The sequence below is a fragment of the Oryctolagus cuniculus genome, chromosome 9 (genome assembly GCF_051225735.1).
Source record: "Oryctolagus cuniculus isolate XC-2025 breed Fujian yellow rabbit chromosome 9, ASM5122573v1, whole genome shotgun sequence".
In the NCBI taxonomy this organism is placed as follows: Eukaryota; Metazoa; Chordata; class Mammalia; order Lagomorpha; family Leporidae; genus Oryctolagus; species Oryctolagus cuniculus.
This window is the reverse complement of record NC_142875.1, coordinates 13,489,849-13,502,903: the sequence shown is the minus strand read 5'-3', so window position 1 is coordinate 13,502,903 and position 13,055 is coordinate 13,489,849. Positions and strand designations below refer to the sequence as shown.

Here is a 13,055-nt window from a genome sequence, read left to right as displayed (position 1 = left end):
AGTGGAGCAGCAAGGACTTGAACCAGTACCCAAATGGGCCCACATGGGATGCCGGCATCAAAGGCAGTGGCTTTACCAGCTATGCTACAACGCTGGCCTAGGAGAGCGCCTGAGAGTGCAGGAAGGCGTCTGTATTCCAAGGGCAATGAGAAGTACTGATATCTTCAGAATGCAAAACTTGAACTCTTGAGAGGGAATAACTATGGCAGCACAGAAACCAGTTAGGATTGACCCTAACCCCTCCACTTCAGAGACCAGGACAGGGCAAAAGCCATTGAAATAGGGAAGCCGGGCAGCAGAAGTCATTAGTGCTGCCCACCAACCATTCTCACAGTTCACACAGGCATACAGAAAGGATTGTACTGCTTTACCCTGTGGAATTAGCTGTGGCCACATGACTCACTTTCATCAATGAAAACTGAGAAGCGATGCCTGTGACAGGGTCACCACACTCTGGTTCTCACACAAGGACTTGTCACATTCAAGATGGTGGCCGTCCCAACAACCCAGGTCACAAGACAACATGGAATTGGGTCCCCAACCCACCCTCAATAGACGGACAGGATGAAGGAGAATTAAATCTTTCTCTTTAAGCACCTGAGACCCGGGAGGGCTTAGCCCACAGTGACTGACTCACGACATACCGGAACATAATGGGTGCAATGATGCCGGAATAAAGAAAGCAAAGGGAGTCGAATGGAAGAATCAGAGAGCAGCTAGAGATTGCAAAGTCGGTACTGATGAAATGAGGCACCTCAATGAAAAAAAAAAAAAAAAAAAAACCAGAAAGCAAAACAACAGGACAACTTGGTTTGGGACAAAAAGAGACAACTGAGGTGTCATAGGTGCTGAACTCAGGGACTGGTAGGACAATCAAATACAGGTGCAAAGCAGGATAAGAGAAAAGCAGGACTGGGCTGAGGGAACAAATTAGAGCCGAGGGGAAGCTGTGGAAACTGCAACAGGTGGTGGAGATTAAATTCTGTGACCCAAGGGTGGAGAAGAACCCCCCGAGTGTGGCAAGGGACAGAGTAAGGAAGGCAAAGACAAGCAGGACGACCTTGCTGCACAGATGTGGAAGGAGAGGCACAGAGGCGGACGAAAAGAAGAGAGCAGGGTCAGCAGAGGAAAGCATGCCTGTGGGGGCGGCGGAAGCCCACACGGCTCCAGCATCCCAGCCATACTCCCAGGCCTTCACCTCCTACCACTTGCTGAAATCTGAGCAACTTTTCCTCAAATCACAGAAAACTGCAGGTGCTCAAGCATTCAACAGAAATAAAAATAACTCATATTAACCGTCCTTGCTCTAAAAACGACATGAAATGTGCTATGTGACAGAATCAGTGTATCACAGTACATGCTCAAATCATTTCTTCCATCCATTTTCTTCAAAACAACAAAAGTAACACATGTCAACTGTAGAAATCCAGAAAGATCAGAAAATCAAGGAAACAAAATTTGAACTTTCCATAACACCATATCTGGAAATAACCACTGTTAGCATTCTGTATTCTGGGAGTGGGCATTTAGCCTGGCAGTAAGGCACACGCGTTCCATGTAAGAATTCCAGGGTTCAATTCCTGGCTCTGGCTCCTGACTCCAGCCTCTTCCTCATGCAGGCATCAGGGATGCCTCAAGTAACTGGATTCCTTCCACCACCAGGGAGACCTGGATTGCATTCCCAGCTCCCAGCGGCAGCCCCAGCCCAGTACCATGCGTTGTGGACATCTAGGGAATAAACCAGACTCACTCACTCTCTCTCTCTCTCTCTCTCCCTCCCTCCCTCCCTCCCTCTCAAATACATTTTTTAAAGTACATTTTGTATTCTGGTTCACACTGAAGGCTAAACAGATACAAGGTTACTTCAGAGACAAGGTTACTTCAGAAAGTTCATGGAAAATGCATATCATGAAAAAAAACTACTCTGGGTTTCAAAAATTTTTTGCACCAAATAAGCTTACCTTTTAATTCTACTTTTCCTTTTTTTTTTTTTTTTTTTTTTTTACATGCAGAGTTAGACAGTGAGAGAGAGAGACAGAGAGAAAGGTCTTCCTTCCGTTGGTTCACCCCACAAATGGCCGCTGTGGCCAGTGCACTGCGCCAATCTGAAGCCAGGAACCAGGTGCTTCTCCTGGTCTCCCATGCAGGTGCAGGGACCCAAGCCCTTGGGCCATCCTCCACTGCCTTCCCAGGCCATAGCAGAGAGCTGGACTGGAAGAGGGGCAACCGGGACAGAATCCGGCGCCCCAACTGGGACCAGAACCTGGTGTGCCGGTGCCGCAGGCAGAGGATTAGCCTAGTGAGCCGGCGCCAGAAATTCTACTTTTCCACAAACTTGTTGAAGTACCCTCATACATCGCGTAGACAGCCAGTCAACCAATGTGCACAACAGATTTATGCTAAAGAAAAATGAGTAATGACAGGTATACTTTCTTTTTGTTGTTGTTGTTTGTTTTGTTTTTGACAGGCAGAGTGGACAGTGAGAGAGAGAGACAGAGAGAAAGGTCTTCCTTTGGCCGTTGGTTCACCCTCCAATGGCCACTGCGGCCGGCGCATCGCACTGATCTGAAGGCAGGAGCCAGGTACTTATCCTGGTCTCCCATGGGGTGCAGGGCCCAAGGACTTGGGCCATCCTCCACTGCACTCCCGGGCCACAGCAGAGAGCTGGCCTGGAAGAGGGGCAACCGGGACAGAATCCAGCGCCCTGACCGGGACTAGAACCCGGTATGCCGGCGCCGCAGGCAGAGGATTAGCCTAGTGAGCCGCGGTGCCGGCCAACAGGTATACTTTCAAAACGTCATTCACACTGCACCTACAGTCCATACCACATAGTATTGTTTATGTCCAAATTTGTACATGTTTTCCAATCACTGTGCTTCTTCGGAATAAACATACTTGATAGGATATTACGGCTGAATAGACTTTTTATTTACATCCTTCCCAGTCATTGTTTCCACACACAAACATTTTTAAAAATACAACTGGTTTCATACTGTGCTTTTCTTTTTAACCATAACCCATCGCATTTACTGAACGCTTACCATGTGTCAGTGCTCTAGGAACCTGGTAAGAACTCATTCTTTAACTGTCACAATAATTCAGTGAACAGATATTATTAGCATCCCCATTTTTCCAACAGGTAAGCTGATGCCAGAAAAGCTGAGCACCCTGCCCAAGGTCACACACTGATAGTAGCAAAGGGCTTACTGAGCCCAGGCAGCCGGATCCAAAGTCCCTGTATGTTAGCACAGGCTCCCATTACCTTCCAAAACTATAATGTAGGGGCCGGCACTGTGGCATAGCAGGTAAAGCTGCCACCGACAGTGCCAGCATCCCATATGGACGCTGGTTCGAGTCCTGGCTGCTCCACTTCCGATCCAGCTCTCTGCTATGGCCTAGGAAAGCAGTAGAAGATGGCCCAAGTGCTTAGGCCCCTGCACCCACCCCTGCTCCTGGCTCCTGGCTTCAGATGGGCACTGCTCTGGTTGTTTTGCAGCCTTTTGGGGAGTGAACCAGAGGATGGAAGACCTGCCTGTCTGTCTGTCTGTCTCTCTCTCTGCCTCTCTATAACTCTGCCTTCCAAATAAATAAAATAAATCTTTTTAAAAAAACTAAAATATAAGAATTTTCTCATTATTATTCTAATAGAAAAAATTGATAGCTTGATAAATAGCCCACATTCTACAACTTATTTAAATATTCTTAAAATGTTTACATGGCCCCTTCGCCATCTTTCTTCTTCCCGGGGAGCCGCCGCCATGAAGGTCGAACTGTGCAGTTTCAGCGGGTATAAGATCTATCCCAGACACGGGAGGCGCTATGCCAGGACCGACGGGAAGGTTTTCCAATTTCTTTTTTTTTTTTTTTTTTTTTTTTTTTTTTTTTTTTTTTGACAGGCAGAGTGGACAGTGAGAGAGAGAGACAGAGAGAAAGGTCTTCCTTTGCCGTTGGTTCACCCTCCAATGGCCGCCGCTGCAGCCGGCGCACCGCGCTGATCCTGGCAGGAGCCAGGAGCCAGGTGCTTTTCCTGGTCTCCCATGGGGTGCAGGGCCCAAGCACCTGGGCCATCCTCCACTGCACTCCCTGGCCATAGCAGAGAGCTGGCCTGGAAGAGGGGCAACCGGGACAGAATCCGGCGCCCCAACCGGGACTAGAACCCGGTGTGCCGGCGCCGCAAGGTGGAGGATTAGCCTATTGAGCCACGGCGCCGGCTAGGTTTTCCAATTTCTTAACGCAAAATGCGAGTCTGCGTTTCTTTCCAAGAGAAATCCTCGGCAGATAAACTGGACTGTCCTCTACAGAAGAAAACATAAAAAGGGGCAGTCGGAAGAAATTCAAAAGAAAAGAACTCGTCGTGCAGTCAAATTCCAGAGAGCCATCACTGGTGCATCTCTTGCTGATATAATGGCCAAGAGAAATCAGAAACCTGAAGTTAGAAAGGCTCAACGAGAACAAGCTATCAGGGCTGCCAAGGAAGCCAAAAAGGCTAAGCAGGCTTCTAAAAAGACAGCAATGGCTGCTGCTAAGGCTCCTACAAAGGCAGCACCTAAGCAAAAGATTGTAAAACCTGTGAAGGTTTCTGCTCCCCGAGTTGGTGGAAAACGCTAAGTTGGCGCATCAGATTTTTAAATAAAAATTGGAGTATGAAAAAAAAAAATGTCCACATGGTTTGCAGTTGATAGTTCACGTTTTCTGCCCTGAATAACCAGTGACTTTAGGCACTGAGCTTCACGCACACTTCAGGTTCAAAAGGCCTACAACTTTAAGCAGCAGGCCACGAAATGGGAGCATGTTCAAGTTCCTGTTATATATGGTCCAACTACAAAAAGCTTATCCCATCCATCATGTTCCAAAACGCCAAGTGACCCAGTTCCCATAAAACGCCATGGGGATGGGGGCCCTGGAGTGTGGCCCCGCAAACAAAATTCCTGGTTCACCCCATCCTTGCAAATACCTTTTCGATATTTGCAAATCTGTCTAGTAAAAATGCCATCCTGTTTTAATAATGTTTCTTTAATTATTAGGAAGGCTGAGTGTTTTTTGTTTCCCCTGGTTTTTATTGGCTATTACACATTTCTTTAAGAATCTGCCTATTGGCCGGCGCTGTGGCTCACTAGGCTAATCCTCTGCCTGCGGCGCCGGCACACCAGGTTCTAGTCCCGGTCGGGGCGCTGGATTCTGTCCCGGTTGCCCCTCTTCCAGGCCAGCCCTCTGCTGTGGCCCGGGAGTGCAGTGGAGGATGGCCCAAGTGCTTGGGCTCTGCACCCACATGGGAGACCAGGAGAAGCACCTGGCTCCTGCCTTTGGATCAGCGTGGTGCGCCCGCCGCGGCTGCCATTGGAGGGTGAACCAATGGCAAAAAGGAAGACCTTTCTCTCTGTCTGTCTCTCTCACTGTCCACTTTGCCTGTAAAAAAAAAAAAAAAAAGAATCTGCCTATTAACAGCCTCTCCTACTTTTATACTGCAGTGTTGTTTTCAGATTGATTTTTTTTTTTTTTTGCCAGGCAGAGTTAGACAGTGAGAGAGAGAGACAGACAGAGAGAAAGGTCTTCCTTCAGCTGGTTCAACCCCCAAATGGCCACCACAGGCAGAGTGGACAGAGAGAAAGGTCTTCCTTCTGTTGGTTCACCCCCCAGTGGCCTCTGTGGCCGGTGCACTGCGCCAATCCGAAGCCAGGAGCCAGGTGCTTCTCCTGGTCTCCCATGGGGTACAGGGCCCAAGCACTTGGGCCATCCTCCACTGCCTTCCCTGGCCACAGCAGAGAGCTGGACTGGAAGAAGAGCAACCAGGACAGAATCTGGTGCCCCAACCGGGACTAGAACCTCGAGTGCCGGTGCTGCAGGCAGAGGATTAGCCAAGTGAGCCACAGCGCCGGCCTCAGATTGATTTCTAAGAACTCTTACAGATTTTTTTAAATACTATAATTGAGGTATAATTATAGATAAATAGCTAGAGGCAATTTTTTTCTAAGCTCATTGCTTGACCTTTAACTGCAGGTACTTGTGATATTCAGAATAAGGGGTTCATGTTCACAAGAAGAGGCAATAGACAGAGTGGACAGGAGGAGCTGCTGGGTATACAGTCACAGCGCCCAGGTGAAAGAGCAACCCTGCACACACAGCCGTGACCTTCAGGTGGCTTAACCTCACATGTGCACAGCCTCAAACACATCCCAGGACATCAGAGGTGCTAAGTAAAGACTAAGTCTTGCTACATTAATCAAGAAACCTTTCCTCTACTCACATAATACTACATATTTGTTAAATACCTACTATTGAGTGTTTTACATGCATTTTCCTATTTAATCTCTATTTTGAAAAGAATTATCTAAGATAATAATGTATAATAATGCCAATTCTCAGATGAACAAACTGAGGCTTAGGTTAAGTAAATTGCTCAAAGTCCTCAGCTAGTCAGTTACGAACCCAAGGCTCACATCTGAATCCCAGGCCAAACTGGTTTCTCCAGTACTTTCATGTTTAAAAATCCCTCTCCACTCTTAGATGATTATTCATCCATGTTTTATGCTGTTTCTTTTATTTATTCTATATTTAACTCTTATATTTGGTTAGAATTTATTTCAGTATGTGATGTAAAGTGAAGCTCCAATATTATCTTTCTCAACACCAATCAATATTATCTTTTTGAATGGTACAGTCACGAGATCTGACTGCTGCTCACATGGTGCCCTACATGCGTACACATGCAAGACTGTTTCTGGGTTTCTCCTTCCGTATCACAGACCCTTCTTCCCATTCCTGGTCCTGCATGACACAATAGTCACATTATTTATTCCCAGAATTACACTTACACATACAGCATATGTTCATGCACTGGCTTGAGCCTTTTTCCTAAAATGTGTTTCAAAAAGACAAGGGAAGGGGCCGGTGCAGCACTGGCATCCCATATGGGCACTGGTTCAAGTCCCAGCTTCTCCACTTCCAATCCAGCTCTCTGCTAAGGCCTTGGAAAGCAGTGGAAGACGGCCCGAATGCTGGGGCCCCTGCACCCATATGGGAGACCCAGAAGAAGCTCCAGACTCCTGGCTTCGGATCAGCCCTGTCACTGCGGCCATTTGGGATGTGAACCAGCGGATGGAAGACCTCTTTCTCTGTCTGCCCCTGCCTCTCTGTAACTTTGCCTTTCAAATGAATAAACAAATGTTAAAAAAAGAAAAAGCAAGGAGAAAAATATATTTTATGATGTATTCTCAATCATTGAAACTGCAAAACTTGGCAACTGTATTTCTCAAAAGTTCTCTCCTTTCCTTCTAAAATGTTCGCTTCTTTTCCTAAGATACACTGCTCCTTCTTGACTTACCTGGGCACTCTAAACATTCATTCAATTCCTTATTCTTTTATAATTAAAAAAAAAAAAGTCTCCCTTATCTCTGCATCTACCAGGTCCACTTCAATGTGTCACAACCCTTTCCCAAGGACACTAGTTCTCTGCGATCTCACCTTCCTCTCGCTTCTGAACTGCACACTGGACTTTTTCAATGGTGCCCCTTTATACTATTATCCATCTTTTTATAGACAGCTGACCTTCCTTAGCTCATAAACCCTTCAGAAGCAAGGGTTTGACAACACAACATCACATTCTCCATACCCAGAAGAGAATTCTAACTCAGAGAGGTTCATCCCCTGTAAATGTGGACAAAGATTGTAAATGTGGACAAAGATTTCACAATTCCTTCCCCCCCTGTTCAAATTCAAGGCATTACTAATGTCCTCGTGTCGCCTAAGAGTCAAATGGACTAGAACACAAAGAAATTGAACCTGTTGTTGATTATCTAGTTGGAGATGAGCCTCCACCCTGCTTCCTGTATTCTGGTACATGTCTGTTTGTTAGGACTCCACCAGAGGGTGGAGACAGGCAGCGAGGTGAAGCTCAAGCCAGTTCAGTCGTCAGCTTACTAACATATCTGATTTAAAACACAGCCAAAGCGATGTTTGACCTTACCTGAGGATTTCAACCACCACCACCACTGGGTCTCACGTTACTTCAGATAACATTGGAATCCTGAGTTGACTGAACAGGGTGGGTGAGGGAGGCCTGCAGCACCACTCTGGGGTATTATCATCCCCCGCCTTCTGTCCAACCTCCTCCAGTAACACAAAGGAAAATTCAGCCATGACCTGCCTTGGTGTCATGTCACTTCATATTGCTTGATCTCAAAGGGGTGTGGAACGATGTCATTGGCAAGGGCTTGACATCGAAGGAGAGTGTGAAGCTGAACATACCAAGATAAGATCAGTAAGGAAGCCGGGCAGCCAGATGACTTGGATATTAATACCCACGTGCAAGATAGCCGATAAAGCCATGCAAAGGAAGTGTCACCATATTTACAGTCATCTTTCAGAGAAAGGGTATTTTTAGGCGCTGGGTGGTATGTTCTTTTAGATCTGGGTCATTCCGATTCTGACTTTAATAGATCCCTTAGATCCAAAGTAAAATTCCTTCAGGAGCTCCAAAAGCAAGCACAATTCAACTCTGCTCAGGGAATTACTTCTAGCTTTTTCTTCTAAGTCTGCATGCATTTTAAATAGGCTGCCCTCCTGACTATTCTAAGTCACAGAATGCTAATTCTGAAATTGTGAGGGTCTTCTTTCATCATCAAAAATCACAGATTATTTTTCCTACAGTTAGGAATATTCCTAGTCGTACCTCTACTACTCATGAAGTAGCTCAGCATCAAAGCCTGTTCATGGGGTAAGGGTGTCTGGAAACAGTCTAATGCAGCCCCCTATTTAAAACAGCAGGAACCCTGAGGTTCAGGGAAGCTAGGCAATTGCCCAAGGGAACTTAAGTCACTGTCCAATTGCTCATTCAGTCCTCCCAACAATTCTGTAAGGTAAGGCCAATTATTATGTCCACTCTACAGATGAGAAAACTGAGGCCCGCAAGATCAGATTATATACATAAAACTCAACAGCTAGTAAGAAGTAGAGCTGAGATTACAACCAATTTTCTAAACTACTAAACTTCCAAGGTTAAAATCCAGAACTAACACAACAGACAGCTCTCATTTTCAAGTAGTTCTAAGGCTCATTTGAAAAACTGCAAAACTTTTTACAATTCTGACTAGAACAAAATGACTATCAAAGATTTTTTAAAATAATTTGGAAAACGTGAACCGCATATCAATAACTTATTGCTAATTTTATTATCATGGGGCCAGCAATGTGATGCAGCAGCTAAAGCCGCCACCTGTGACATCAGCATCCCCTATGGGCACCAGTTCACATCCCTGCTGCTCCACTTCAAATCCAACTCCCTGCAACTGGTCTAGGAAAAGCAGTTGAAGATGGCACAAGTGTATGGGCCCCTGCCACCCACATGGGAGACCCATATTAAGCTCCTGGCTTCAGTTTGGCCTAGTGTTCCCCATTGTGGCTATCTGGGGAGTGAACGAGCAGATGGAAGATCCCTGTCTCTCCTCTCTCTGTAACACTGAATTTCAAATAATTGCTTTTAAAAATTCCACTTTTTTAATACTACATACTAGGTATACAAGGTTGAAATAATACAAGGTCTGGACTCACAACCTCTAGAAAAATGGGAAAAAGAAACAAGTTTAGCCAAATTTTGATAACTGCTGAATCTGGACAATGGAATATGAGGATTCATTATAATATTCTCTCTACATTTCTGTATGTCTATTTTCAAGTCTTTCAAAGTAACACAAAATCACCAATAAAAGCTCAAAACCTGAGACCACAAAACGTGTGGCTACTGGACAATGAAAACTTTATAAGCACATGTCATTTTTACATTTTAAAGTTTGCTTTTTAATGGCAATCTTTATTACACACTGAACTATTTAATTCTGTTGTTTCTGATCTCATGATTTTCCACACAATAACACTTGAAGCATGGGAAGAGCTAGTTAAACCCACACATTAATTATTTTTTCAGGTCGTCTTCAGAACTGCTTTATTAGTCAGCTAATTAAGAATATTTATTGAGCATTTGCTATGCTGTAGATATTGTATTAACACTGACCCAAGTTATCAAAGACACAGCAGGGTAATATTTCCATCCAACACAGATCACAGATCATGCGATCCTGAACCCCAGCTCAGTTGCTGCTCTGTCTCCTGAGAGGAGCAGGGTTACCTTCTTAGATCCTCATACAACAGAACTTGTGGCAAGTGCACCTGCCGTGACTTCCTGGCCAGCAATGGAGCCGCAAGAGGAAGCCAGCAGTGGCAGGCTATCTGCCAGGAGGCGAAAAGGAGAATCTGACAGGTCATTTTTAGTGTCTATAAACTCTCCTGGATTCCTCCTTCTGCAATACAAAACCTACCTGTGTTCCTGCATTTTATACTTGCGTCATCACAGGTTTCATCAGACAAGTGACCACAGACACAAGACTAAGAGTTGAGACACCAGCCAGGCATGGCTGTTCGTGCTTCAAGGTGTCCAGAGAAAACAGAGGTGGCACGAAAGCATCGTAGGGCCACACGGTAGAAGCATGTCATACCAAGGAATGAATGCCACTAGGTCGCTATCAGTACGCCATCCGACAGGAAGGGCAGATATGCAAAACCTGCTGCACACCAGTAATTAGCAGCATTGTGCCTGTGATGGCACTGCTGTGCTCCACCCAAATGGCTGATTAAGCTCATGCCTCCTCTTTGGTCAGGGTCTGTCAGCACTGTGGAAATCACGACACAGTAATGTGTTTTACTTACTCTACTTTTGCTTCAAATCCCCGATGAGCGCGGCAGGCCCCAGTTAAAAGAACCATGCTCCACGTGAACACAGAGAGGACGCCACAAAGGTTGTGGGCTTTATCCTAACACACTCACACCGGCCAAAGTCAGGAAGATGCAGGAAGTTGAGGGTAGGCCAAAGCAACACAAGTTAGCTTGGGTCATGGAAGAGGGTGGCCAGGTTCTGCACTACTCCCAACGACTGTTCCACTCCTTACCATCAATGAATCTCCTGCTTATTAAAGACCAAATCCGAGTTTAAGAAATCTGGAGTTGGCAGAGTTGGCAAATAAGAGAAAACTCAAACAGAGCAAAAGGGATGTGGAAACCAGCGAAGCTTCCTCCCCAGTCTCCACAAACATCACTCATGCAATCCTGCCTCAGTCGGCCACCAAAAGGACAGTTCGGCCCCTGTGCTAAGGGCCAGGCACTGGGACCTAACAATCCCACACACAAGGCGCCACAGAACCCAGACAATCACCTCCAAGGCCCAACTTGTTGCGCTGTTCAACCCAACACTACAAGTCACACAAACACACACACCCCTCTACCCCCAGACAAGCCCCTTACGAGAAATACAAAAGCCTGACAATGCAAGGAGCTGCTCAAAGTTTCCAGCCGCCCTGCAGAGCTGGCTCCCTCTCCCTCACCATCCTAGCCATCCGAGTGTGCTGCGTTTCCAAATATAGCAGAAGCGGCCCTGGCCGTGGAAAACTTGATCTAAAACTTCATCTTCCTCACACCCAGAGGCCTATTCTCCAAGGACGGACCTGCCACGACCAGATTCCTCTTAGGCTGCTCGCTTCGCTCGCTTCAAATCCCCGAACCTCATCATAGTAACTTGCATCAAAGGCGAAATCACCAGAGGTTCCTCTATCAGGCCCCCCAAAACCTTCCCAAGAGGCGGTCAAACCTCAGGATAAAGACATGGGGGCCGGGGCGGAGGAGAGGATGCTGAACCCCTCCCCTCCGGAGGCGCAGTCCACCACCGGTCCGCAGGGCCACCTCACTCGGAAGCCCCCACCTGCACGCCCCTGCCCCGCTGCAGGCCACAGGTGCGGAGCCCCTCTAGGGCATGCGGAAAGGGAGCAGAGCTAAGGGAAGAGTGCGGAGGGTATGCAAGGTAAAGTCCAGTCCCACTAGGCGGAAGGCAGGTAAACTGGGGGCGGGAGGCGGAGCGAGAGGGAAATTTCCCAGGGAGGACGGGGAGAGCATCCCCGGACAGGAAAGGGGTCTGGGAGCTGCGATCCCCCCAGGACTTCCTCTCCCCGGCTCAGCCCCCACCCCGCTCCTCTCCACCACCTCCTAATCCCCCGGACTCAGCGGGGTGGGCTGCCCCGCCTCAGCCCCGCCGACAGGGCCCGTCCGGGCTACCTGCGTCCCCCTCCCTGTCTCCGTCCCCCGGCCGTCCCGCACTCACCAGCAGCACCGAGCCGCGCACCACCTCCGACACGCTCTGCCGCAGCTCCGCCGCCGTGCCCGGCTTACTCAGCGCCCGGGTGAACTTCCGAGTCTCCGCCGAGGCGGGGAGCAGCGGCGGCTGCGACATCCTCCCCACCCCGCCGCCGCCGCCGCCGCCGCCCGCTGCGCCCCGGGTCCGGCCGGGCCGCGCCGCCGCCAGGTGCGCCCTCGGCGCCCGGCCCGCTCTGCTCGCGGCTCCCGGCGCCGCCGCCGCCGCCGCGCGCCCGCTCCCCCCGCCGCTGGCCGCGCGTCCGGCCGCCGCAGCCCGGGCCGCGCCCTCCGCCCTGTGTCACGCCCCGAGGCGCCCCCCTCCGCGTGCGCGGCGCCCTGCGCTCGGAGCAGCGCCTGGGCTCGCCGGGGACCACCGTGCGTGTGGCGGCAACGGCAGCTGCTCCATGCCACCAGCCTCCCTACGCGGCCGCCGGGGCCGGGCCGCCTCCTCGGGGCGGGGTGTCCGGCGCGGCGCGGGGCGGGGCGGGGCGGCCGGCGGGCGGAGGAGGGGCCGGCGCGGCGGGGACCGCGGGCCGGGCAGGTCAGCGCGCTCGGCGCGGTGGAGAGGCGTGAGGGGCTGCGCGGCCGGCTCGCAGCGCGGGATCCCCACGGAGAAGGTGTGGGCCGCACGTCCGAAGACCCGAAGCGTGGGTCGCGCTCGCCGACTGGAGGGCCGACAGCCCGGGGTGGGGTGGGGTCCCCGGCCCGCGGCGATCCTGGGGACCCCGCCGCGGCTGGCGGGGTCGGGGCTCGGCGGTCCCGTGCGCCCCAGGGCCTCTGTCGGGACGGAGGCTCCGGAAACGGGCCCTTCGGGAAGCGCCGCCGGGCGGACCTGCACGGAGCGCCCCTGCCGGGATCCGCGTGGAGCACCACACGAACCCGGC

General features: G+C 49.6%; 2 protein-coding genes across 7 annotated transcripts in view; one reads left to right on the top strand and one right to left on the bottom strand.

Moving 5' to 3' along the window:
* Nucleotides 1-12,603, bottom strand: part of DOCK9 (dedicator of cytokinesis 9) — a 322,918-nt gene extending 310,315 nt beyond the window's left edge. For all 6 annotated transcript variants that reach the window (XM_070048669.2, XM_070048650.2, XM_051850502.3 and 3 more), the window contains exon 1: nucleotides 12,140-12,603. In XM_070048669.2, coding sequence (XP_069904770.2) covers nucleotides 12,140-12,268 — 129 coding nt within the window. In that variant the 5' untranslated portion in view covers nucleotides 12,269-12,603. The remainder of the gene's footprint in view (nucleotides 1-12,139) is intronic.
* On the top strand, nucleotides 3,693-4,657 carry LOC138843757 (large ribosomal subunit protein eL24-like). Its single transcript, XM_070048671.2, has 2 exons — nucleotides 3,693-3,839; nucleotides 4,216-4,657. The coding sequence occupies exons 1-2, from the start codon at nucleotides 3,708-3,710 to the stop codon at nucleotides 4,606-4,608; spliced, it is 525 nt and encodes a 174-aa protein (XP_069904772.1). The 5' UTR covers nucleotides 3,693-3,707; the 3' UTR covers nucleotides 4,609-4,657.
* Nucleotides 12,604-13,055: the final 452 nt, after the last annotated feature.